The sequence below is a fragment of the Falco cherrug genome, chromosome 8 (assembly GCF_023634085.1).
Source record: "Falco cherrug isolate bFalChe1 chromosome 8, bFalChe1.pri, whole genome shotgun sequence".
In the NCBI taxonomy this organism is placed as follows: Eukaryota; Metazoa; Chordata; class Aves; order Falconiformes; family Falconidae; genus Falco; species Falco cherrug.
This window is the reverse complement of record NC_073704.1, coordinates 62,913,934-62,941,546: the sequence shown is the minus strand read 5'-3', so window position 1 is coordinate 62,941,546 and position 27,613 is coordinate 62,913,934. Positions and strand designations below refer to the sequence as shown.

General features: G+C 43.4%; 1 protein-coding gene across 2 annotated transcripts in view; it reads right to left on the bottom strand.

The window, feature by feature from the left end:
- The window catches only part of FSTL4 (follistatin like 4), a 236,515-nt gene that overhangs the window by 8,081 nt on the left and 200,821 nt on the right, over positions 1-27,613 (bottom strand). The window contains exons 8-14 of one of the 2 annotated variants that reach the window (XM_055719381.1): positions 20,960-21,080; positions 13,410-13,571; positions 12,264-12,398; positions 10,780-10,806; positions 5,400-5,518; positions 2,395-2,544; positions 1,695-1,802 (exon numbers count right to left, since the gene is read on the bottom strand). In XM_055719381.1, the coding sequence (XP_055575356.1) occupies positions 1,695-1,802; positions 2,395-2,544; positions 5,400-5,518; positions 10,780-10,806; positions 12,264-12,398; positions 13,410-13,571; positions 20,960-21,080 (822 nt within the window). The remainder of the gene's footprint in view (positions 1-1,694; positions 1,803-2,394; positions 2,545-5,399; positions 5,519-10,779; positions 10,807-12,263; positions 12,399-13,409; positions 13,572-20,959; positions 21,081-27,613) is intronic. The other variant, XM_055719382.1, reaches the window with a different exon arrangement.

Genomic DNA, 27,613 nt, shown 5'->3' with positions numbered 1-27,613 from the left:
TCATACCCTGCACAGGAAACTGCTCATCCTCAGGTGAGATGAGCTGGGGCATCATCTCAGAAATCTTCATTTATTTGCCCCCATTCTGTTTCTGGTGTCTTTTCCTGAAAAGCACCCACATCGCGAGTCCGCAGGATGCAGCGGTTACCCTGGATGGAGCACCTGGCCGGTGGGGACAGCTCAGGGCAGCACCTCCAGCAAAGCCTTGGGCAACCCCACCACTAACACAGACACCAGATTTGTAGGTTTTTAGGTCAGAAAGCACAGGCACTGTTCTTCTCTGCCTGTTGGAGAATGCTTTAATGTAGACTTAGAAGCAAACGTTTCTGGTGGAAAGCGTACTCATGACATCTATGTTTCCAGAAAGGTTGGGCAGCAAGTGCCAGGAAACAACTACTAGAGAAGGGTACGTCTGGATAGATCAGATCAGCTCTGGTGTCAGCTCTGTCAGATGACACGCAGCAGCAGCAAAATGCCCAATTAGATGCCTACACCTCATGTTTCTGTACCATCAACAGAGTGAATCCCCCAGGGCAATCCAGAAACAAAAGTTAATTTAGTTGTCCAAACCTATGCACGTTACTCTGTTCCAAAATCACTGTGGATCTGATGGTGCTGAGCACGGAGGAGCTCCAGGGACCTCACTGGCACCCCTCCAGTGGAGTCACCGACACCCAGTAACAGAATTCGTCCCTGAGGTTTTACTTTTGCTGTTTATGTTTTTTTGTGCCCTAGAGAGCTCCTTTTTGCATTCTACTCTGAGAGGAACAATTCTACCACATTGTGCTCCATCATCATCCAAAAGGAGGCTGAAGGCTTGTGAGACACAAGTGACACAACGAGTTTAAAGAAAACAAGTAGCAATTCAGTGTGCTGGCAGAAAAGCTGAACTTCTCCTGTGTGGAAGATACAAAGAGATAAATGCCTTTACTAAACTCAAGAGTAGGGTGGTTTTTGCTCAATGTGTAACACAGGTGACAGGCTAGTAATCCTCAAAGAGCTATGAATCTTGAGGCAATGTCCAATGCATTCATCTTTTAATGTTTCTTTTTACATGCAATGCCCCCAAACTCTGCAGACAGGAAAAACTGCAGCCAATGGTAACATCTGAGAAGGGTGCGCTGCAGCTCTGCAGTGAAAACACACTTAGTCCCTACCTTAGGTCTATCCTTGAGTGTGCTGCTCCGGCTGAAAACACCGCTGACGAAACACTCCCACCAGCACTGAGAGCAACAGGTATCTGTGCACAAAGTGTGCTCTTTGCAGCTCCTTGGTGCCCGCTGCTTTTAGACCTCGATCGAGTTAAAAGCAAGCCGCACTCCTGCAGGCTGCACAAATGACTTGGAGCGTCGCAGGCTCGTCCTGCTCGCCGGCAGCTGCCAGCCCTTGCTGTATGACTTTATGGCACTTGGCTCTGTCATCAGCCTTAAAACAAAACAGACCTTGGCAACAAAGCCATCCTGCTGCCAGCCTACGGCACAGTCATTGCTCAAAAACAAATTAAACAGCAGGAAAAATATGTGAGGATGGACAGAGAAGGGATGAATAAACCACACCAGATTATGCAAATGAAAGAGCAGCTTTATATCCAGATCATTAAATGTTGTTAATTACCAGCAACCAACCAGCCACCAGCTTGCTACTGATGACGCCAAGCCAAGGACGGGCAAAGGCTCAGATGCATAAGGACTCACCTGCAGCGTCGGTGAGGACTTCTGCATGTCACCCCAGCTAAGCACCCAGACTTGATCGTGGGACTTGTCGTAATGTAATTTGGTTGGCAACGGGTCAACATCCAAGGACTTAAAAAGAACCAGAGAGAGGTATTTACATGGTGACACAAATGTGCATGACAAATATTATGTTAGTTCACTGCAGACATTCCCATGCACTGCTGTTACACTTACTTGTGCTGCTTTGCCTTCAAATCATTTGGGGGATCACCAGCAGCAGAAAAATCTGGCTGCTCAGTGCCGTTTTCCAGCTAGACATCACTCCATCTTATGCTGTTACTTATAGCCAGTACATCAGGGGCCAATTTCTGCTTGAATTACACCCACACCAGTTCATTTTTCCCAGCCCGCTTACAACCAAGGTCAGGCAGCGGCTCAGGAAGCGTAAGCCAAAAATTCATCCCAGCATTATTTTAGCACGCTAGCTGCAAGCCCGGCTGCAGATGCAGCCCTGAGACTACGGTACCCAACCCAGAAATGAGATTTTTCCTGCCAGTGAGGTTACAGAACAGCAAACAACAGTGTGACCCCATGGGTGAAAGCAACATGGGCCCAACTTGTTAGTGATGCCAGCAGATCCACTGGGCGAAGATCTACTTTCTTTTTTGTCCCACATCAAGTCTTTTGTCAGCAGGGAATAAAGAGTTCTCCTTTTAAGTACCTGTATGGCTTTCTGAGTCTGGATATCAATTATCATTACTCTATTCTGCTTAGGCTGTGTCACATAGATGTACTTGTCTCTGACATTGACAGCTGAAGCCCAGAGGCAGGACTGAGTGCCTTCACCTTCTGCTCTAGGACAGATCTCTTCCTGAGGGGGGAAAAAAGAAGAGGAGAAAAGGTTTAATTTCTACAAGTACAGGGGCTGAAGCAGTAAGAGAAGCTCAAGCCTTGAAAACCATAGGAAAAATTCCCTGGGGATTCCATCGGGATGATATTTTCCCCCTTTCTCTCCTGGAAAACATGAAATAATTATTTTATCAGGTACCACACTGCAGCCTAGCTCTACCCAGTGACATTTAAACAGCTGGACCTCCTGCAAACTCACACTGAATTTAAATAACTGTACAGTCTATGGATCTGTCTTTTGAAGTACGCTGTGGTTCATCAAGATTTGCAGTGCTGTCAGCGTTTATTAGGAATAGAAGTATCACTCTGTGCTTTGAAAAAACAGATATTTACATTAATTGAATCACAGCTTTCTATTTTTCATAAAGTCTTCATCTTCGGCTCAGAAGAGAGTGCTCTAAGATACTTGTGCTCATGGAAACCGTGGCAAAACAATCAGGGTCCTGCAACTCCACTGCTCCAACACAGAAACTTCCCCTGTTCAAAACAAACCAAATCCTGCTGCTTTGGACCAAATCCTGTTCATGGCTTCCTGATGCCCTGTTTTGTTTCTGATCCTCCACTCACACAGCCCTGCTCAAAACTGGTACTGGCTTTAGTGGGAGCTCACTGGTACCCCAGGTTTGAAGAGTCACACGTGATCTCATCAACGAGCCTTTGCACGTGGGTACTCTTCATCACTCCTCCTTCTGTCAAGTTGCTTTATTTGAAAGGGCATTTGTGTGGGACCAGGAAATGAGGGTAAAACTAAATGAACACATATATATTTCACTGAGCACAACTGTTGGTTTTAAATCTTTTCAGTACGACAGCTGGGTCACTTTTAATAATGGCACAACCTCCCTGAGGGGAAAGTGATTAGAGCAGCAGAACTTGTTCAGGGAAAGAGAAGGTAGAGGAAAAAACAATACCAACACCAGGTCTGTATCAGAGCAGTGATTACAGATAAAAAGATTTCACCTGTAAGCAGCACAGCTCTGTCAGCTAGGTGCCTTGGTGGAGATCACACGTAAGGCTCGAAGACACAAGACTCAACAGTGTGGCTGCATTTTGCTTTCTGGAGCTCCAGCCAGGCTGGGGATCTATGCTGCTGTAAGCTAAAAGATACTACAAAAGCCCAGCCGTGGGTTTCCAGCAGCCATTCATGCACCCAAGCACCCGACCGTCTCCAAACTGCCCTCCTCATCCTCAGCCGTGCAATGGGGCTTGGGCTCTCACAGCACAGCATCCACCCAAACCAAAGGAGCAGGGAAAGGTCACTGGCCTTTCTGCTGCAGTGCTCAGCTGCAGCTGCTCTATCTGCTTTTTGCCCTCTAATAGAAAATAAAGAAACCTTTGTTGTGGAAACCCTCTTAAAGTTGCAGGCTGGTGTCACTGTCTATGTGGCAGACACTCAAGATACTGAAATGGAAAAATGAGGAAGAAAAAGTCAATTCTCCCTCTACCAAGGGAAAGGGCCCTATGATATCTGCAGGAAGCCCTTAGAGGTCTCTCTGAAAGACAGCCAAGTAATGACGTTAAAAATCCCTTTTATGCCCACCACTGTGCTGACATTATTTCCTTAAGTGCCCTCTCTCCTTTGTTCTTTTCAAGCTGTTTCTCCAGAACCACCTCTTCAATACTTACAGCTCTTTGGAAAAGAAACACAAGATTTCTGTCTTTGAGTAGCAGCAGCTCAAGTGTGGCTTAATAATATTAAGCCCATTCTAAGGACCAGTCCTGGGGTGAGCACCAGTCTGGATTTCTACTAAGGTACATTAAAATCCAGTGGAAAAAACCCAGTATAAACCACAAATGTATTGAGATGTACAAAATACTGAATAGAGACCTCACAGAAGGTGCTGACCACGGCAGAGAGCCCGGCCCAGCCTGCAGGACCAGGACAGCGATTCTCTCCTTTTATTCCTCCCGAAACTGAGAGCAAGGCTGAGCCCACCTCTTCAGAAGGGAGTCACGTTCCCAGCTTCCCCTTTAAAAAAACCCCGCAACTAAATAATGGAGTGATTAGAAAAGCATTTCTGGATGTATTTCAGCACCTATATTTTCTGAGAACTGATAGTTTCATGAACATATACATGGTGTACATTACCACGCAGGAGCACCTACACAGGTCACTGAAAACAGTGGCCTCCCAGGGCCTCCAGGCATGTGTTAGCCCACCTGCCATGTTGAGCTCGACTGTGACGAGCCAGGGCTTGATGTTTACTGTCACCTGAACAATTCCGCCTTGTTGTTTCCTAAAGCAAGGGTTGGGTAAAGAACCCCAGACAGCAAACAGGGACGGCACAGGTCCCCGGTTCAGCAGCAGAAGGTGCAGAGGACCAGCACGGCACAACCATCTTCTGTGCATTCTCACCCACCTCCCTGCTGTGGTTTAACCTGGGGAACTTCTTCTAAAGAGCAGAAAGTATCCCACTGCTTTGGCTACAGAGCCAGCAGCGAGAGGGGCCAGCCAGCGGCAGGGACTGATGGGTGCAGCTCCCCGGTACCGACTCCTGTACTTCCCACAGCCCCGTGACAACTTTTGGGCATGGATATGTAAACTGTTCAAACAGGGCAAGTGACAGCCTCTGCCCACATTTGGATACGATAACTAGTCAGATTCTCTGCAGTGCTCTCGGTAATCCTCCATGTCAGTCTCATAACTTACACGGTTCCCTTAATTTTCAAGAGGAGAAGATGACATCCTCAGGGATGCTGCATGAAGCCCACCAAGCCCCAACACCACCCTGCCGAATGGTGCCTTCAGCAATAGTGACCTTTGAAGGGATTAGAAGTTTCCAGCTGCTGGGCGCAGCTGCCGGCTTCAGGACTTACATAACTTGTGAAAATCCTCTCTTCGGGCCTGATGTGTCTCCGGATTTCGCACTCGTTTGGCTGAAGGACTGTGATCCCATCATCAGAAAAGACATAGAACATATTCCCAACACTCAGGCCTTGAAGGGGATAAAGCAAAAGGGGTAAGATTTTTTTTTGAGTATGTATCCGTAGCTGTCAGGATTCTTTTTAAGAACTCTCCTTCCTCCCCCAACAAACAAGATCTGCCTTACATAAAAGTTGGTCATTTGGATGCAGTCGGTGCATTCACAAAATCAAATTTCATGTCACAACGAGGGCTTCAAGGAGTGAAGAGGTACAGACACATTCAAAAATGCATTGCCTTGGTGGCAGCGGCTGTACACAAGTACCCATGTTCCCATCTTGTGCACACGTACCACAGAGGGATTTCATTACAAGGAGCGTCTGTATTACATTGCTAACTCCCTCAGATTATGACTTTGGTTTTTCTATGATTTAATTAAAAATAGCTTGCTAATAATTTGAGAACTGAGAGAGAAGCTTTAGTTAAAATTAATGTGAAGGTTGTCCTGTTACAAGTAATGACTTCTTGTAACTCTGCTGCAAAACGGAAGTGCTTAACATCTATTCCATGAAAGAAAATATATATATTTCTCTATTTTCTTAAGCTATCTGGATGAACTAGCTGTAGCCACCAAAACAAATACATTTTTGAAATCTTGCAAACTGTAATTCACAAAGGTGGAGTAGTTTGGCATCGCAATAGCACTCATTTATCCAACTGGGGCATTCCAGGAGATTTGGAAAACTGGCTGTCTGTCATTGCTTTGCTGTTAGGAGATCATATTTTATCATTTCTGTCATGCAGAAATGCCTCAAAACACTGACAATTTAGTTGTTCTTCAGCTACATGCAATTGCAGTGACAAGCATCTTTAAGAAACGTTCAGGATCTTTTCAAACACTCTAGTCAGAAAGATCCAAGCATCATTTCATCTTTTTCATCCCACCACCAATAAGTGTTTGCAATGACCACCGTCACCCCCAGTAATGTTGATAGCGTACTTATCTGCCAGTGATATGGAGATGTGGTAATTTGTAATTTCTAATTAATTACATTTTATGCATGGAGAAATAAGGTTCTGGTTCTACAGATCTGAACACTGTTCAGCGTCACAGTTTCCTTGGTTGGCCCTGTGATGGCAGCTTTAAACACTGCTCACACCTAGAATTTCTCACATCTCTGAAGTGTTTGCAGGATTAAGGTCTAAATCATCATCGGAAAGCCTCACAGTGAAAACGTGTAATTTGGATAAACTTACTTTTGGACAATTTTGAAAAATGCGTAGTATTTAGTAAGGCTAGAAGGGGTTTTTTTTGGTGCTAAAACCCCCTCTTTTTGTGCCAAATAAGTAGCCTCAGAGTACAACACCTCAGCACGTGGTGTTTGCTGTACTGACAACATTCACGTTGAGTCTCTCTAAACCATAGCACAGAAATACCCCAGTTAGGGCATCAGGTGGGCACAGGAGCCGTGATCCTTAAATGTGATGCCACAGTGAGGGATCATGCACGAGGAAGAAAAGCTACCGAACTTCTATCGAGAACTAGGTTATCTTTAGGGAGTAAAGGCTAATGTTTTTTTGAGTATATTGTTGAAACATTTTATTTGGGCACTTCGGACCAAAATCTGCGCTCCCAGCATGCACACAACTCCCACCTGCTGTGGTGGGATTTGAGTGAATACATCCGAGGGCAGAACTTGACCCTGGCTGGAATGAGTGCACATATTTTCATGAGTAAAGGGTTTTAATCCTAGGAAGTGGAAACAGGCAGGCAACAAATTATGACCATTGTGAAAATGCTTATTATTATTTTCATGCACGATAGTAGTGTGACTTTGTCTGATGATCCTATAACAATGAGGGTGTGTTTCAGACCTAAGGCCTAATTAGTCACAGAAATACTTTGACAGTATTTTGCCCCAGTAGGTTTAGAATTAGTGACTTTGCAAGTCATAACTTATTTTTACAGTAAAACGAGTAGAAGTTTTTTTGCTGATTGGTTAAAAATATGATTGAAATTACAAATTCCATTCAGGTACTTTCTTTTTAAAAAAGTTTACCAATTTATATCAAAATACTTTTTCAGAGAGTAATCTTCACACTGTCTTTTTGGACAAAGCAGGTTTTTTACTAGACAAACTAGTGTTTTACTGTGACTTACAAAGCATTTGCCAAGTCTCATTGGGGTAAACATCTCTACACAATCTCACGGACATCGGTAAAACAGATCCCACTCCTGATCATCCTGCAACTCCTCGGTCTGGGGAATTATTTCAGTACTGAGGTGGGCAATAGAAAATTTTGCTCAGTTGTGTTATTTATACTAGTGAGGCAGGTACTAGATTGGGGACTGGGGGACTAATGAGGAGGGTTCCTCTTTTTCCTCTTTTTGACTGAAACCATTTCAGGTTGGATGACACAACTAGTTCAAAAACTAAAGGCTTTATAAAATGCAACAAACCTCACCTGTGTAACAAAAACCCTAAGCTAACAAAACCCCCATTAAGACTGGGGAGGGTCTCCTAAAATTAATAGTTCTTATTTGAACCCTTCCAGATAAAGTTGACTCTAACGTCTTTATTTTATGAAAACTTCAGGAGGACACCTGATGACAACAAGAGTTTTCTTTCTTTCAGGAATACGGTCTCTATCTGAGTGTACGTTTGTGTTTCCCTCCTTTGAGATCAAAGAGCAAATTTGTCACTGTAGAATACTCTCCTCAGATCTGATACTTGAGCAATTTTCCTCAATTTAATCTAAATGCTTCCAAGTATTTTAGAACTTATATTTGGTGACAAAGAGGCTTTCAGCTTTTTAAGTGCATACATTCACGTAACTGATGATTGCCTGCTGGCACTCTATGCTCCCTTTATCCAAGTATAAAGAAAGCAACATTCACTGCAGAAATAACACTGGCATGAAAACCAATCTCTGCCTTACATTTGGGCTCCTTGTAGTTTTCTCTGGACAGAATTTAAAACTAGTTTGTACACTGAGTAAATATTGCACGTGCTTCCAGTGCCAAGTTTAACCGGCTGGTCATGCTATGTGCACTCATTTCTCGAGGTTTTAATTGTGCATGGTCTGTGAATGGTCTGGAGAACAGACTGATAGACTGACTTTTAAAATGACCAACTACTTGTGTTTAAACTTCGACTCGCTGCAAAAGCTTGTTCTACACAATATTCTGTCTAGGCATTTTCCCAATAGCTTTAATTACTACAGACCTGGTGGGCACGAGGATGGGATCATTTTAAAGGAGCTCAAGTCTACCAATCCATTTGTTAATATTGCTACTTAAATGTAAGTTTTCATTTTACTAGAACTGAAAGAATACGTTAAAATGTAAAAACAAAAATACCATTCCTCTCTTCCAGCTTTCTCTGTGCCAAGATTTCACATGCTATTTCACATGCTAAAGTATGTTTGATGGATTCCTTGTCTAGAATGAATGTGCCGATCAAATACTACAGAACAACCAGGCAGGGGAATAAACCTGCTCTGAAGATACTGAATTGTTTAAGAACATCAATAGTAAATCTGGTTTTACTGCCTGTGTTTTCCCTGTACATTTCTCATACTTTTATTTAAAATGTGCAAGGTTGATACGCAGTAAGTCCATATTGTTTAGCAGAATTATAGTATGACTTTCTGCAATGAACTTCTTAGTTGTTCTTAAAATATTACTATACTTCTACATCTGGTAGGCTTATCCAGCTACTTCCTTTAAAGAGGAGCGTAAGGGATGCAGTATATAAACAGCCATGCAGCATCATACAGATGATGCTGGACTGATTAGATGTGCTAGAGATTTCACTTTCAAGCAGAAGGGAAATAGCAGTTCTCAGTGCCCGTAACGCCATTTACAGGAATATAAGCAGTAAAGAGACACTCTTCATTACCATGCACTTGTAGGTGGCATATCTGGGAATAAATGCTAGAGAGCTGTCTTAGGTGGCTGGCCATGCCTCAGGACCTCCAGCCAGCTGCGTTTGCTGCGTGCATGTGTCTGCAGCCAACAGCGGGACCACAGGTGTGCGTTGGGTGTTCGCATACCTGGCCGAGGTAGCACCGGTCACTGAGGTCTGCCACTTTCCTTCTGCCCCTAAACCCCTTTGGGGCAAGCCACAGCAACCCAGAATGCTCCAAGCTGAGGGTGTGAAGCACGACTAGTTTCTTGGATACCTGGAGGCACTACTTATGAAAGGGTCTTTGCACTCTCCAAAGGCAGCGTGAGTGTGCAGCCCTTCCCAGAGGAACAACAGGAGGGAGGGCTGCTAGCAGTGGGCAGGGGGACGTGGTCCAGACAGGCTGTAACTGCACCGAGACCTTTCCACAAGGCTGGCAGGACACCACAGTCCCAGCTTCCTCATACGCAACTGGCAGGTGTAAGAACTGGCTTATGCCTGGCCTTCAGTCCAAGAACCCTCCTCCAGTGAGTGGAGACCCTGCACCCAGGAGCCATCCATGGATGCTCCCCATCCATGCCCCGGGCACTGTACCTACAGAGGCAGCTGGCTGAGCTGCTTGGGAGCTCCTCGGGCCTTTGCACGATGCATCTTACTGTGTGTTTTGAACATTATGACAGCACAAGCATGCACAAAATCTAATAGATTTTCATTTCAAGTGCCTCCATAGTATCCTTTGAGTCAACTAGCTGTTTAGGATGAGGTTTTTTTTTTTCTAATTTGCCTTCCAAGATACACAGATGTTGACCTTGTGCAGGGCGCACTATAAATTTGATCAAACTAGAGATCTTAACTGCCAATTAAAACAAGGAGAAATGGGACAACCTTTACCCTGCATCGACTTAAAGGATAGAGGGAAGCAAAACTTGTTGTGGGTTTTTTTTTTTTGCCTAACAGTCAAGAACACAATTTTTGTTGCTCACCTAGTAAACATCAATACATGCTACTGAGGAGGAAGAGCTTGAATGGCTTGCTTAAAAATGCAGCGTATTGAATTTGTGTCTTACTTGTTCAATTATGGCAATTTGGGAGCACTTCTGACACTTGCGAAATTGTTAATGCAGCTTGGGAATCTCAGGCTACTCACATTAGTGGTAGTTTATATAAAATTCACATTTTTATATATTTTATGGTCATCTATTATTTCATAGTGAGAAAATGTAAGAACTCACAGGTACGATTTGTACTACAAGAGTGACATCTCTTATTTGAATAGTTTAGCTTTTAAATGTCTGGTCTGTACTTAATCTGGTAACTGTGAAAGTTGATAAGAGTTAGTGGCAAGTCAGTGGAGAATGGCCCATCATGGAATTATTAACGCAGACAAGCACATTATCACTACGACAAAAGAACTTTACTGCAGTACCTTCCTCTCGCCACAGTATGTTTGCAACTGCAGCATCAGAAAATTGGGAACGCCAGAAAATAATCAGGAAAAGAAAAAAACAACAAAACAATGTCAAAATTCTCATTGTAGCAAGTAACTGAATTAACACTTATGTTTACGTGAACTGTTTCATTTGTGAAAACTTTGTAACATTCATTCAAATATAATATCAGGAAAGAGAGAGAGTTCTAAATACATCTGCTGCTTCTACAGACAATTCTGAAACTCTGAGATGGGAAAAATCCTCCCTGAAATGAAGTCAACTTTAGCCCGTGCAAAGATCAAAGTCTGACTAAAGAGAAGATGTCACCTTCCCGTGTAACTGGAGGTATGGTACTGGCTGCGATTTCTGTGCAGGTTCAGTAAGGAAACATGACATCTTTCAGAAGCCTGAGATGGGCAGTTACAGCAACAACACATTTTGCTGCAATTCTTCTTGGACTTTCATGCAACTACATTCTCTTTTAGGATTCAAATACCCTTTGAAAGTACATCTGCATTTGAATCTCTGTTTAAGATACATCCAATTATTTCTCAACATACTGTAATTTCCCTTGCTCAAGTATTCAAGGGAAACCTACCGACATTAACAAGAGTACATAAATCTACTTAATGAGGAATAGAATATATTTTCCAAATAATCACCATGAGAGCACATATTTATGGTTAACTTCATTTCCAATTCTCGCTCTGTATTAACAGCCAGAAAAGTAGCAAAAATCCCATTTGCACATGGCCTTTTAGTACCACCATAAAGCCAGGCAATCTCCCAAGCAGTTAGGACAACAGAATTAGGAAGGATCAGGCCCCTGGGAGCTTTTCCACTGGTGCAACTAATCACCTCCTTCATTAATTGTGTTTCAGGGACAGTGTGGTCAAGATAACACCGCACTCCTGTGGGACACATGTAGCTAGGAGTGGCTGGGAGAATATTTGTCTTTGATGTGGAAGATGATATCACACCAAGGGAAACCCATTTTGCCAGTTAGTGATGTAAATACAGGTAAAATAAATAATTAAATCAGAACATTTTTCAAGCATCTGAATATTTGAGAACTTTGACTTATAACTGGCTTTAAAAGAAGAAGCCTTGTACAGAAATCAATTAAATTTATTTTCTGAAGCCAACTAAATTTTGACAAAATATTAGGATTTTGGATTCTCTGCTATCTAAAACTATTGCCAATTTGTTACTTTAGTGAAGATGTCACCTGTACCATGCACAGTACGCTTCTGGCACCTGAAAGGCACCATCATCCTGGACGAGGAGATTTCACCTCCCCCATGTGATTCCTTCCCAAACCAGTATACAATCCTCTGATCAAAGCCCAGGCAAAATTGTCATTACCTGACCAGTAAGAGCCCAACATACCACATGCAATGGACTGAACTATTAAGTTGCATGTATACCATTAAATTTAAACAATCTTTCAAGAAATAAATATATGGAAAATTAAGCTTACGGGTCTTTCTTGCCGAATCTTCTATGAAAAGCGAAGATATATCCTCATCCACTCCCACCTCATTTTTAGCAATGCAGGTATAGGCACCAGTATCTTCATATCGGACAGAACTGATATGAAGTTCACTTCCATTTGCTGTAAGAAAGACACCCATAAACAGTGTTCCTCACTGCTGCTAATTGCTTTTACTGCTTTAATTGCTTTCCATTGCTGCAGCCACCCGGCGATGGCTCAAGAGGGTGGTTTCAGCACACAGTGTTTCCCTGTACATAACTAGAAGTATTTGGGGCATTCTCACGAGAGCCGATGTTTTGCTTCATTCCATTAGCACATACACACTCCGCGCCAGGAATGACAATCCCAAGTGCAAACAATAAATTACATTTCATTTATTTCTTCTTGTTACAAAAAAAATGCTTTGGCCTTAGTAGAGAAAAATTAACTTCAATTTCGCAAACAGGTTTTCATCAGCTCCCCAAAACCCTGGGTTTGGAGGGGTCTCTCTACAGTCCCTCCTATCATTTAGCCTCCTGGAGTTGGATTGTCGCCTAAGACCCTTGCAGCTCTGGAGCTACGGCACCCAGCCGTCCTGCCAACACTGGTGGAGGGCTGCAATACACCACAGCCAGAGCAGGGGGTGGGGTGGGGAGGTTTGTAATATTTTTACACAAAAAATTGCAAATAACTCTTTTTGCCTTTCATCGCATCTGTGGAACCCTCATTTGAACAAGGACCAACAGGAGTCAGGAGCCTGATTCTCTCTGCAGAGGTGGCTGTGAGGAGTGAACCACAGTCCGATTCTCAGCTGAATTGCATCCAGCGTAGTGCTTTTACCTGAACAAATAATTTAATGCGTTTCTCTTCTGATTTGCACACAAATCAGAAGCCGTACACGAGAGACGAGGCAGTGGAGAACCAGGCACGCTGCCTTTTAACCGAGCGCTGTTACCACTTACAACAATCAATACTGTATTTCCTGAGAAATTCACAGGAGAAAAAGATAAAAGGAAAGAACAGGGGTTTTGTAACACAATTTCCAAAGAACTGTGGCTTAGCGAAAGTACAAGAACTTCTAGTTTAAAGGGCAAAATAATCCTCCTTAATCCCCGTCTACAATACTTTAATTAATCAAAATTCTGTTCTTACCTAGAAGCGTTAGTTGTTTGGATAGTTTTGGCATGATATCAACGCCGTTCTTTAGCCAGGTAATTCGGGGATTAGGGATGCCTTCGGCGTGACATCTGAGGCTTGCCGACACGCCGGGCTCCTGCGCCTGCGTTTCAGGGTAGACGCGAATCACTGGTGGCACTGTGGGGAACAAGGAATCAGTGACGTTAAGCTCACCCTCCCGGTGCCAGCCCTCATCGGTGGCTCCGGAGCCGCTGCCTTCACACGGCGCCGTGGGAGAGGTGTGGGCTGCGAACCGGGCAGGTTGGCGACATCCCAGCCTCCAGTGCAAGCTACAGGACTTCTCTCCAGCTCAGCGACAGGGGCAGAAAATAGAACATAATAATAGAAAAGGGTAAACTAATAAACCAATGCCAGGGAGCAACCTCAATATCTGATGTTGTATTTCGATAGTTCTTGCTTTCTTTCATTAAGTGACTGACTGAATGTAAGTAAAGTTGGATTAAAACCTAAGGTGGATCCTCAGATAGATAAAAAACTAAAGTATAAAACCCAAACCTTCACTGAATCTAGTAAGGAAGGAATCTGAGTTCTTGCCTATTAGAAGTAGCACATTATTCAATATTTTAATTAAATATCCATCAGGAAATAGGCTGTACATCCACTACTTGTTATTCTGAACAGATTAAGGGTTTATCAACTTATCTTTTTTTTTTTTTCTGAGAGGCTTTCAAAACGTGATTTACATTGTTTCAGGAAGGCCCCTCTGAACTATTTGATACACTCAATTAACAGAACTCCTAATTATATTACAATTTCAGACAAGTTCATTGATTTTCAATCATGTTGGCTTCATTGCTCAAATCAACAAGGCTTAAGATCACCTATTAACTATTTCTTAACTACTCGCTCACTTTAAAGAGCATCTGTGGTACTGCAGGATCAGTGAGACCCTTCTCTCTCTCACCTCAAGGGATGTACGAAAAGGAGACATGAGGCTGTGCTGTATCACTAGTGGAGGATTAAGGAAAATTTGTGGTTTGTTTGTTTTTTTTTAAAAGAAATGAGTTAATAACAGACTTCTACTGGAAACCACTGGCTTAAGGTACCTAACTTGCTGCTGTGTTTTTTTGAAGTCCAGCATTAGGCTCCTGGACTGGCAAAATCACATTGTCCTAACAGCTGCTTTAGAATAAGATGAAATCTGTGTCTGCAGCTTGCTATGTGTCTACATACCCATATGGAGATACTTTAACTAATTACATTCACTAGCATACATTTTCCATCTTTCTATTTTTTTTATGGGCCTTACCAGAGAGATGCATTTTACTTCTGCCTTACCTACCAGCTGTCAAGTGTTAACCAGAGCCGAGTCGTCAGCTTGGAAGGAAATCAGCCACCACAGAAAGCCCTCAAGTCTACTTGTGTTTTATAGCTTTAAAAGTGAGAGATTGTTCAAGTGTAATCTGAGAGGAAACACCTAGGGGCAACTGAAGAGACAAAAAAATGAGGACTTCTAGGAAAGGAATGGCTTCAAACTCCAGGTCTGCACTGGATGTGTGGGCTTAATCCCTCCTCTATTTCCTTAACTCCAGAAGGAGCGGTGAGATGCAGAGCAGTGAGTAAAACACCATCCCAGAGCTTTTTAATCAGGTTACCAAAAAGACAAGGTTTGGTTTATTAAATCGAGTTTTCAAATCTCAAATAAAAGCATTTACCAGCTTTTTACCTCCTCCTCCTCCTCCCATTACTGTCAGGGTTGCAGCTCCTCCCGACTCCGGGAGGTGCCAGATCAAGCGCCCTGCTTTTGGAAACGGCTGGCGGCTGTCAGAGCTCCCCCCCCCTTATTTAAGAGAGTGCCCAGTCAATTCCTGGGAGTAACAGAGTCAGGAGCTTCTCGTTCTGTCTGTGCCTTGGAAAATTAATTTAAATTTCTCCGAGTCAATGTCTCCAGGCATGATAGGATAAAGACAGTAATTTTTGTCCACTTCGACAGAATTTTATGAAGGTCCTGCACCCAATGTTTGTCTTGCCTATGATTTGCGTGCTACTAGTAACATTTTTAGAACAAAATGATTTAGGAACTGAGGTCCACTGAAAGCCTACATGATTTACTCAGACTCATAGATGAGAGATGGCTTGTCTCCTACACATGCATAGGAAAAAACTTGTAATATCCAAGGAATTTAGATGCCCCAACTTGCGTGAAGTCAAGTGACAGTTAATACTTCATGTCCTCAGGTACCGCCCTAATTCTCCAGATGGCACAACCTGCCTCTTCCAGTTCACAAGCAATGCTGAGCCGCTCTGCCCGGGGGTTTGCTGCCCCAGCCTCTGTCAGACAGACTTGCATGCCCACGCTTGCACCCAGCCAGCAGAAAATCAGCTCCGGAGCAAAGCCCGCAAGGTCCCATGCCCCGTACAGAGCTCTGCTCCTGCCAGGATACGGCCACCTGCCCGTGCCTGCCCGTCTCCAGGCGAGATGAAGCTCCGCCCAGCTGGGCTTAAGCCCTTCTCCAACATCTCCCAAATGAAAGGCACCCGAGCAATTTTAATTCAAGCCTAGTGTTGTTTTCTCACCCACCAGCCCTTAAAGCAGACAAAGCCCATCCCAGACATCACCTGTTTAATGCTCTCAAAACCAGCACTGGCTTGTATTTTTTTTACAATGCTTTGCTTTAGGCTTTCCTCTTCATATGAGCACTCGTGTAAACACTCCCAATGACTGCCACCACAACCATGCTCCCTAGAAACTGGGCACTCCTTTGCAAAGCAGAGTTTACTTGCATCTCTCAGTTTTTTGCCTCACACCGTGTTAGTCTGCATGTAAGTAATCCACATTATTTTACCCGCAGAGCTAAAAACAAAATAGATTTATACTGCAGGAGGTAGCTCAGGGGTCCTAGAAACTGAATCAATATTCTGCATGAAAATTAGCTTAACTTAAAACTATAGCAAGATGTCTTTTCACAAGTGATTAATAAGGGTTTTTTTTGCTTGTTTCCACCTACAAAAACGCGTTGCACCTTCATTCCCACTCTCTTACAATTTTCCTGCTCCCTCTATTTTTAAACTTTTTATTTCTTCTCCCTTGTCTTACATAATTCATTGCACAGTTAAATTATTGCACACAACTGCCTTGTGATAACAGCAAACTGCAGAATGCATTGTTACTGTCCTTGCTACAAATTAATACATTCCCAGTAAGCACATTTTACTTTCCACTTGCAAAGATTTCAGCTCCAGATTTTGGAATATATGGATTATCCTTTGCTATTTCCCTTGGTGAATATATATCATTGCTAACCATTACTGTGTCTGTAGCCAAGGGCAATATAAAATGTTATTATCTTAAGCAAAAGAGGAAAAAAGAAGCATTCAAACAAGTATGAGATTGGGTAGATTGCCTACTACTGCATACTGAGTAGCACCTTACCCGTGAGCAGACCAATTCATTACAATAAAACAGCTCAGGTGATAAAGGCACACGACGAGCACAGATGGCAGTATCAAGCCCCAAAGACATACACTGCAGCTATAGAACCTATATACTCCAGGGCTTAGTAATAATTAATAGATTAATCATTTACTTGAGAAGTTTTAATCTTTCCATTTATATTTTGAAAGGAGTCTGCAGCGTTATATGTTTTGTTTATCCACATTAAGAAAACTTTCGTGTTTCAAACATCTCTCTGTTACTGGAAAATTTGTCCTACTGGACCCTTATAATTGGGCTGAGGATTGAATGGCTTTTTAAAACTGTTTTCAAGGAATACAATATTCTGATTTATGCTGATGTTTTCCAAAGTGCAAGACCACGGAAAATGATGCCCCACACTCAGCAGTCTCTTGATTTGCAAACTATCAATTTTCATAGTTGATTACAATTTTATGAGATTCTTTATCCTCAGCAACTATTTTTCCTCTTGAAAGTGATAAATTGCTTTTCCTCCCTACAGTTAGTGTATGCTGTACACACTTCCCAAGCAATATCCATACGTAGGAGAGAACATAATTTTCCCACTGTTCTTGGCTTCTCCTGATCAAAGATACCAGCATGCAAGATAAATATCTCATTGTTAAACTTTGTGCTGCCTTTCAGCACATCCTTTTCTTCAGAAGACATTAAGGGCCAGCTGTATAAATACACTGACGCATTCTACCACTGCTGTCAACCCTAAGATGGATGAGCTCAACCCAAACCTACCACATCAACTGTCGCACGCAGGACGCATTTCACATGTGTGCGCTATGCTTCTTGCCCAGAAGACGTGAGCCAGCGGTTCAGGGCATTCATCTGGTGGTCTCCCCATTTTCTGTGTAACAGGATTCTCATTTCTGCTTGTCAACACAAGCATCTGGATCTGCCCGTGGTGTTTGTGATATCCTGAACCAGCCAATGCAAGGGGAAGCACTGCATGGTGTTCAGCAGTCGAGCAAAACCAGCCCTCTTCCCTTTCAGAAAGGCTGCTTGGGAGAGGATCTTTAGGCCAAAAAATCCGTAAGCGCGCAATGCCCGGTGCTGAGTCATCCAGCGCGGAGCTGCTGCGGGCACTGCAGACACTGACCAGCCCCGGCACGGTGCTGCACACCCGCGGCTGGGCTGGTGGCACCGGTACAGCCACGAGTATCAGCCAGGACCCCGCCTGCCTGCCAGCAGGAACGTGACCGTGATGAATTCCCTTCCCTTGGACAAGAGAAGGAACAGCCACGACAATAACACTGGGATGAAAGAGAGGGTTTCTATGGGTAAACTTTTGATAAATTTGAATAGTCTGTAATATATTCAAGTAGAGTTCCGAATCCCAGAAACTTTTAATTTTGTTTAAACTGGGCTCCAAGTTTTCTATTTAACCTTGTATTTCCTGGCACATATAACTCGAATCAGATTCTTTTAAGGAGAAAAAGGCTATAAAAGGAAAATATTTTGTAAGCTGGACTGATGGGCCTCAGTGGGAACAGTACCCAGGTGGTACAAAAAGGATCAAAGGACACTGGAAGAGTTACTGCAGCTTTGGAAACACTGAATTAACTGAAACACAGTCTAAAAATTGGGACCTGCCTGTACAGAGAGACAGTGAGCTTGGGAAGGGTTAGGGATAAACCCAGTTGGTTCTTCCTTCCCAACAGAGAAACGTGGAGTTTTCTCTATTAAAAAGAAAAAAAAAATCTTATCGTTTTCATAGAATTAAAAAAAACCCGTGTTTTTGATGTTAAAAGTGTATCAGTCCCTCCCTGGAGGAGACAGGCAAGCGGATACACCCGAGTTCTGGCTGACTTGGTTCTGTCACATTCTCTTACCATTTTAGTCCAATACAGAAAAGCAAGAAAAACCCTCCTGTGCTGAAGATGGAGTTTTTAGTTTGATACAGACAGACAGAGACAATCCCCAGTGCAGAACAGAGCCCATCAACTATACTTAGATACTCGGCATCTTCACTCACTTCAGCTTGGCTCAGTTTCTTCCCTCTACTCCTGTCAAGAGCAATTCCTCACTTTCTCCTGCAAGTTATTAAAACCCATCGAGGATTTCCTGCGCAGGGCTCTGCCCCAGGACCCTCCCTGTCCCATCCCCGTCTCCCCCCCCTGCACTTGAAGGCAGGCAACACTGTCCTGCCATTGGTGCTGTCACCCCAACGTCAGTTGTTGGAGGAAGCCACAACACGGGTAGAAAAAAGGAGAGAACGTGGTAATACGGGCAGCCAGCCGGCCCCATCAAGAATTGCAAAAACCTGGTTTTGCAAAGCCTAATGGCCCATGTGGGAATATCAGGTGCCTCAAGACAAAGACTTCTAGACCCTGTGGTGTTTTCTAGCAAGCCTGGGTTGACACCAGAATGCATGGCATTTTTTGCAGTGTTTAGTGACAATACAGCAACATTAAAAAGCCAACATGGGTAGCAGGTTTTTTGGTATCACAATGTTCTCTCCTACTAGTAAGAAAAAACACAAGCAGCTGTGGTGTGGAACTTCCATTTACAAAGAAAATGGGATCTTTCAAGAACAAGTTAAATCTAAGTGGCAGGCATGAGTATGAAACGTATCAACCCCTCCCCACACTCCATCTAGCTTTCCTCTCATTCCGATTTTAGTTTCAAAGCCTTTGGGCCTTATATTCTCAGTGATGATAAAGTCTACATTGTTGTCTGCCAACTAAACTCCATTCAGGCCTCATAATATATCACATAATATACACGGGATTAAGTTGTTAGCTTGCTTTTCTTTCAACTGTCGTTCATCAAACAAATAGCGCTTTGAGGAAGGAAACCTATTTTCCCAGCTGCAGCGTGCACAATCTAGTTATCCACATTGCTGAGATTTTACATTTTACTATCTCAAAAGATGACAAATTATTATGTAGAAACATTAAGTCAGTTTTCATTCAAATCAACTGGATGCTTCATGCTTTCCTCCAGGTACTTGCTGTGGGTAGGGAGCACTTACACACGTCCAGAAGACTTGAACTGCAGTCAAACAAACCCCACATCCACCGTGGCACTTCTTGAAGTGCCTAAATATTCTTTTTTTACTCTTTCTCTTCGTGTCAGCCTCTGTCTATTAACCTGTATGTAGCTATCTGCTCTTACCAGCTGAAAGATCTCCTCTTTGTAGAGGTCTGCACACATCTAGAGAAAGAACTACATATTCATTTTGCTTATAATGTATCCCCTGTAACGAAGTTTCTGAATTTTTCTGAATTTCACAGAGTATGTCAAAATCTACCCATAGCGTGCAAGGGGTTCCCCCGTCTCCTCTTCTGGAGATACTGCCAGTCATATTAGCACATGTATGTGTGGGTTTGAAGTTGGACATCGATCCTGCTGCTGGGGAGGTGGACACTCTGCGGGCTGGCCCCTTGATGAAATGCTGGTTTAAGCCAATAGAATTTTAAATAACCGTGACTGACTGAGTTTGAGGTCAGAAGAAAGTTAGCAAATACCTGAATGTAAGTTCCACCAAGCGCAAACGTGGTCCGGGGGACAGAGGGGAATGAGAATGCTGAAATACGACCCGTGCGGTTCTCTCCCCCCTAAAATGGTTCGCCCTCATTTTGCAACCCAGCGGGCCACATCTTTAGCCCATGTAAACAGCCCCCAACAAATCAAGGTAACTACAACCAGGTAGTCATCTGATACATAGCTGGGAGTTAGACAGCTAGTTTTGGAAACACTGTGCTGTATTTATTTAAATATTCTGGGCTATTTCATGCAACAAATTATTTTCTGGAAGAAGAAATTAGTGAAGCAACACTTCTGTTGACAAAAGTAGTAATTAGTCCAAGAGATGCTTTGAAATGCTGCTCTTAACTCTACGGAAACCTTACTGACAGCGTGTTCTACAGCTAGGATACCTGCTGAAGCCCAGGGAGTTATACATGTCCCCCCCTTGGTACCTTTCTTTTTGATTGCCTGTGTGATACAGCACGAGTGAGCAAACCCCGAGCTGCATTCGCGCTCGCACGCAGACAACTTGGTGCGTGGCTCTTCACGTCTCTGTGCGAATGAGATTAACACGCAACTTGGCTTACGGGAATGTTCTCATGGATTGTCATATATGCCATTTACTAACCATTCACCTGAAGGATGTGGGTCTGATACAGCTCTTCATAGCCGTAGGCATGACAGGTGTAATTGCCCATGTGAATAGTTGTTACCTTGGTGATGTAGAGGGAATCATCTTCTCCAAAATCCTGTATGGAACAGAAGACAGGAAAGGTGCCTTATTATTTAGTAAAAATATTTTAAACACCACATGGAGGGAGACTACCTGTTCAGTGGTTTTGATAGCATCGCAGCTTGGGAACACAACTTGCCTTGAACAGTAAGTTTTAAAGTTCATAAATCAACATGCAGGGAGAAAATGAGCAGCAATTTAAGAGTGAGGCGAAGTAACTCATCTGAGAACATGAACTTTTGTGCTGGTAGCTAACAAGGCGCTCTTTGCACATAAAAAAGACAGCAATCTCCAGCTGTTTTATTTATGGCGGAATTTAATATCTACCCGTTAACCTCAGCTGCATAAAACGCTAAGTTCTGGGTGGGTTAAGGTTTCCTTTATCCATGCCACTTCTTAGAAAATGCACTGTAACCTTGAGACTCGATGAGGAAGAACTGAAACTGTTTCTCACTGATCTCAGACAATATCCTAGGCAGGAGACAAGGAAGAACACAAGCATTTTCTCAAACAAACTTATTTTGATCTGCAACTGCTTGACAAATATCCTCCTTTATCCCCTCCATCTTCCTAGATCTGCTCTTGTATTACTTTAATTTTTGATTATAGATTGGGAGAATATGAGTTAGTCGAGAGGTTTTGGCATTTGAACGTGTTGTTCAAGCGCCCTGCCTAGGAATTTATTTCAAATTATAGTTAACAGAACCACAACGCTGATGGGTATACAAAGCAGCTTCTCTTGTTACACCATTAATGTTCAGATTTCTGCAGCTCCGGAACGTTTGCACTTCTATGCAAATCCAGAAGGATACATTTGAAAAACAGTTCATGAGCTGTTCATGAGCTTAAAGAATGATATTTTTTAATTAGTTCTTCGTGTGAAGCATGCTAAACTCTGCTGAATTACACTGCAGAAATGTGGTAAAATTCAACTTAGAATCAGGATGGCACAAACCCAGTACAACAGGGTGAGTGTTGAAGAGTGGTTTTGCTCTGGAAAACTCAAGGACTTTTTTTTTTTTTTTTCAAGTTTCCAATGTGTAGGTGGAAAGCCAGCCTGCAGCCATGGGTGCAGGGGAAAGCCCCGACCCAAAGCCGTGTCTCTGCCACCCCTGTCCGGCACGGCCACGAGGAGCAGAAGGGAAGCGCAGCACCGCAGTGCGGCGAGGGGGGCAAACCTCACAGCCAGGGTCTTCCAGCACAACTCCATCGAACCTACCAGGGTGGACGGCAGAAAAAATGAATGCAAATGTGCTGTGCGGGCTGAGAATTTGGGTCCCAGTCTCTTTGTGGTGGAGAAAGCGAATCTATGCACAGAGGTGCTGACACCGCTCCCTTTCCCTGCTGTGCCCGTGGCAGGTCCAATGCTACAGGGAATCATCCCCATCCATGCTCTTGCTGCCACCCCCCTGCCAGGCGCTCAGAAATTATGAGCAAGAGTTGTTTGATCATTGACCAAAACCATCTGGGGCTCCTTATATTTCATATTTCCTGCCTCTTCAGGGTGCATCTGCTTTACAGTTCGAAGCCTTCCTTTCCAGCCAGGACACTTGGAACATTTTTTGAAGGAAGCTGCGATTCTGAGGCAGACTTGCAATGCCAGCTGGCACCCATAAAAAATAATAATAAAAAAATACAAGGTAGCCCATCTCTTGCAGTATGGGATTGATCTGGCATTATTTTGCTGGCTCTTGAATCTTCTCCAGTAACTTCTGTCATGCCTTTCCCCTCCGTGGCTCAGTGGCAGGCCAGCACTGGCAGGGAGGAAGAAAGGTTTGGGAACTTGCCTAGTTTTGAGACGTGTTACAAGGCAGATTGAAGCGAGCACCCAGCAATACAGTTTACAAGCAGGGCAGCAACCCTCCCCAAAGCACAGACCTTAACCGGAGAGGGCACAGAGATAACCACCCTGGCTGTGCTATGTGCTGCCCCAGTGCATGAGCAATTATAAAGAATAAGAGTAAATCCACAGATGACCCTGACATTCGTTATTCTATAAGCCAAAGCATCTCAGATATTACTGCCACCCTGGGTATCAGGCAGATTTAGCATCTACACTATGGGATAAGCTGGTTAAGCTGCCCAATACATTATTACAAATACCCACTCAAAAATTCCCATTTCAAGCTTTTGCCTGTTTTCTGGTCAGCTAGATCTTTCCTGCCAGAAAGCAAAGATGCATGAGCAACTGCAAATAGAAAAGATAACAGCCCTGTTCAAATGATATTTGCATGTGATAGAGAAAGTGGTTGCATAGAGGGAACTTAATAACAGTTTTAAAAAGTTAATCCCAAAGTAACTCAAATTGAGTTTAGATCAATAAAAGCAGGATGGGTACTTTTATGGAATGATTTATACGGAGTTGTGGAAAAACAGGACAATAAAATCTTCTCTGTTTTAAGTATGTTGCTTCCTTTAAGATATCTCAGAAAAATATTATGAATGCTTGGTTTGTGCTCTATAATTGTCTTTTTATGGACGATCTGTTTTTTCCAATGCATATAAATGTATTAATATAAGTAAAGACCCTTTGAAAAACAAACTGAAGCAAGATTATAGTATTATTCTCTTTCTCTCCAAATGCATTTTTCTTGTAAAAAGAAGCTTATATTGGTAAAAGCATGGTTTATGACTTTAAAAAACTATTGTCTGACTTTTAGCACTTAAAGAAGGTTATCAAAGATGCTTTAGTTTAACACCATATCACTTATGTCAGGCATAGGGAAATTATCTGCCCTGTGTTAGAACTTGTGCATACACAGTAAATTCACATAAGACTACAACATTGTTAAGAATGACCAGTATTAGATGTGGGAAGGAAAAAGCGATTATGAAATTTAGGTTCAATACTGAACCTTTTGTTGCTACAAAAAAAAAATAATACTGAATTCTCTAGCAAATTAATGACTCGGCGTGTTTATTGCAGCTCATGGTTTCTCCTTGAGTTTCCCTGTGGATATAATTAGTACATTAGGATTTCACAGTTACGTTTTATATATATGCATACATTCTTACGCACAAGCACTTTCTGTGTGTATTTCATGAGGGTATATTTGGAAGCGCTGTAAAAACCCAAGCCCTAGAGCATTAGGAAATGATGAGTCTTTGATTCCTTAATAGCCTCTAACGCTACATCTTACACCCCTCCCGGCCAGGAGCCCTGCTGCGCAGTGGGCTGACCCCGCACTGGGGGGCTCTTTCCCACCCCCCTCTGTGCTGCTCCACCTTTGGCAGCTCTTAGGGGGCTGCTCAGGTGCATCTCTTGCCGCTGCCACTGCACTAACCGGTCAGTGAACACGGGCAGTGTGTTTAGCTGCTGGTTGGGTTTGCTGGGAAGTGGTCCTCGACAGGGTCTAACACCGCAGTGCTGCACACAACTTTATCAAGCTGAGAAGGAACTGCAGGGCAACGAGGACTTCTTGCCTCTCAAAAGCGTGCATCAGGCAAGTGGGAACTCTTTGAACAAAAGTTCTCAGAACCTGTTCAGCACAAAACATTTCTAGAGGCTCAAGTTCTTTCTGAAGCTCCATCCCCCCATCCAAACACGCCCACATAAGCTTGCCGGGAGAACTGGCCGGGGGGAGGATGGGGTGGGGGGAGGATGGGGTGGGGAGAGGGGATGGGAAGAATTCACACTGGAAAAAGGCAGAGGAAACATTTCACAGAATCATAGAATTGTTTAGGTTGTAAAAGACCTTTAAGATCAGTAAGTCCAACCATTAACCCAGCACCGCCAAGCCCACCACAAAACCATGGCCCTAAGTGCCACATCTATGCGTCTTTTAAATATCCCCAGGGACGGTGACCCCACCGCCGCCCCGGGCAGCCTGTGCCACTGCTTGGTAATGCTTTTGGTGAGGAATTTTTTTCTGCTCTCCCATCTAAACCTTCCCTGGTGCGACCTGAGGCCATTTCCTCTTGCCCTGTTGCTTGTGACCTGCAAGAGAGACTGACCCCCACCTCACCACAACCTCCTGTCACGCAGTTGTAGGGAGCAAGAAGGTCCCCCTGAGCCTCCCTTTCTCCAGGCTGAGCACCCCTAGTCCCCTCAGCCGCCCCTCACAGGACCTGTGCTCCAGCCCCTTCCCCAGCCCTGCTGTCCTGCACGTCCTTTGACGTTTTTCAGAGGCTTTTACTTGCAAAGCCATGTTTCCAAGCCACTCTGAGCCTCGAAGCCGTCAGAGGGAACCATAAACATCCATAAAATGGACTTAACTTAATTCTCTCACCCTAAAATGATCCCAATTTTAAAGCAGAGGATCCCAGGGCTGCCCAGGAGTCTCCATGCGTACTGCCCACCCCTCAGGAGCTGGGACTGCCCTGCTCCTCCCCCCAGCAATGCCCAACGGTGACCCCGACAGCTATCATCCCATGAAAAACAACAGGCAACCAGGAGAAAGGCAAAGAAGTAACACCTGAGACATGGGTTTCCTCATTGACCACCCAAGGTGAATTTTCTTGTGAAGAGGAAGAAACAGGAATGATGAAAATAGAGGCAGAAACCATTCTACCCGCCCAAACTGATAAGCCTTGCATCAAAGCGGCCAGATGAGGATAAGGTGTTCATCACCTCTATTTTATGAGTTTCATGATAAAATGATGCTACGCGTTCTGGCTAAAAAATAATAATGCAGCAAGCTATGCTTATAATTTCTCATAATTGATAAGGTCGACTACTGGCAGATGATAAACTGCCTTCTCCAGCAGTTTGTATCACGTTTTCTCTCCCTTTTCTGAATAAAAAGTTCTCTACCCTTCATGAGCTTCTTTTATGTCTTGCAGTTACCCTTCAAATAAGTAACTGATTAAGTGACCTCAGAATATGTTTTAACTTTTCAAGATTAAAAAAATGCAAGACCGTGCATTTTAGATTGGTAACAGCTCGGTTATCCAAAAAATAAAAAAGTTGCTACTGCATCCAGTCAATTTCAAAAAATAACAAAAAAGACCCTAGAAAATGGCTATGTACTTTTTTTCTTTTATTATTATTGTATTTCCTTTCCATCACTGCTGATTACTCAAGACATCGGTCTCTCCAAACAGAAGATTTTTCATATTTATTTATCCCATTCCTCCCTTACTAATGCGTTCCCTGGTCAAGCAATCTGCCGCGGCTCGGAGACACTGTGCTTAGAAATGTGTAAAACATTGCATATTGCTTGTAAATCTCGTTCACGTTCTGCCTCAAGTGAAATCCAATATGTGATTGTAATGTCACAAATCTCCGGCTCTGACACCCCGGAACACAGCCGGCGGAGGGGACCCATCCCGGGCTGCTGCGCTGGCGGCGATGCCGGGGGTACGGGGCAATGCCTGCTCGCCTTATTTGCCCATTTCAGGTGCTTTACCATGAAGCTTTCTAACACATCCTGAGGTTGTTCCAACCCAGAATTGAAACATTTAAAACTCTTCTGGCAAAGTCTCTTGTTTTCCAGGAATTTTCAATTAGCATAGAGTAGGTTCAGCCTTATTAATTTTCAGGATAACTTTCAGTCACCTGAGAAAAAAAGATACTTGCCTGATCACTATAAATAGGAAGAAGGAACAGAAAACCAAGTCCCAATGACACAAACCCAGACGATCTCCCCCGCTCTCGGCAAGCGCTGGCACAGGTCACGCCGCAGCTTGGCATCACAGGGTACACACCGCCCGGGCGGCTGCTCTGCCCAGCCCCTGCGATTTTAAACCCAAACAGTGATTTTAAACCACTCCAGTGAGATAATGACTGCTCCTAACAGACACTGGGGGTGGGTCCCCAAGACAGCCGGTACCCCCTCACCAGGTTAAGAGTGTTCATAGCAGAAATAACGACAGAGGGAATGGAGTTCCCCGAGTGGTTTCTTCTTAGGAGAATCCCACCGGTAGCTGGGATTTCTTTCTAAATAAGAAAGAGGTTTTTTTTTAGATTTTTTTTTTCTTTCACTTCACTTTTAAACCCTTCCCTTCCAGCCCTTTCCACCAAGCCCAGGGAAGCTGGGAGCCTTCCCCATGTGGTATCAGTGCCTATTGACAAAACCAGTCATCCACCAGACAAACATCAGCACGATTTCACAGTAACTAGCACACCAACGAAAATGTATTAACTAGTTCATGTTAAAAAAAGCTTGCCTGATCAGAGTCCTGGAAATCTCTCTCTGATAATGTTTACAGAAGTTTAAAACAAAATGTACCCAAGCGTTTAATGAGACTGTTATTATGCAAAATCTACAACAATGGCTATCATTTTGAAAATTATTTCTCCTCACTAATCAAATGTCTCTGATCTTTTTTACAATAGATTCATGAGGGATTCATATAAAAATAATAAAAACTAAATTAGTCATGGGCTCTTAAATCACTTTCTTTGGTGCTTTTAATAATTCATTTGCAGAGACAAGCTGAGAACTTATGCTTCATTAATATTATTTGTTCTTGGTTTTACACATGCTATCACTTTAGTTATTTGCATGGAGAAAAATTCAGCCTTAAGCAAATGCCAGAAAACTATTGCAAACACTGCCTGATGGGGTGTTAATTCATCTTTTCTTGTTTTTCTGCTCAAAGAATTCA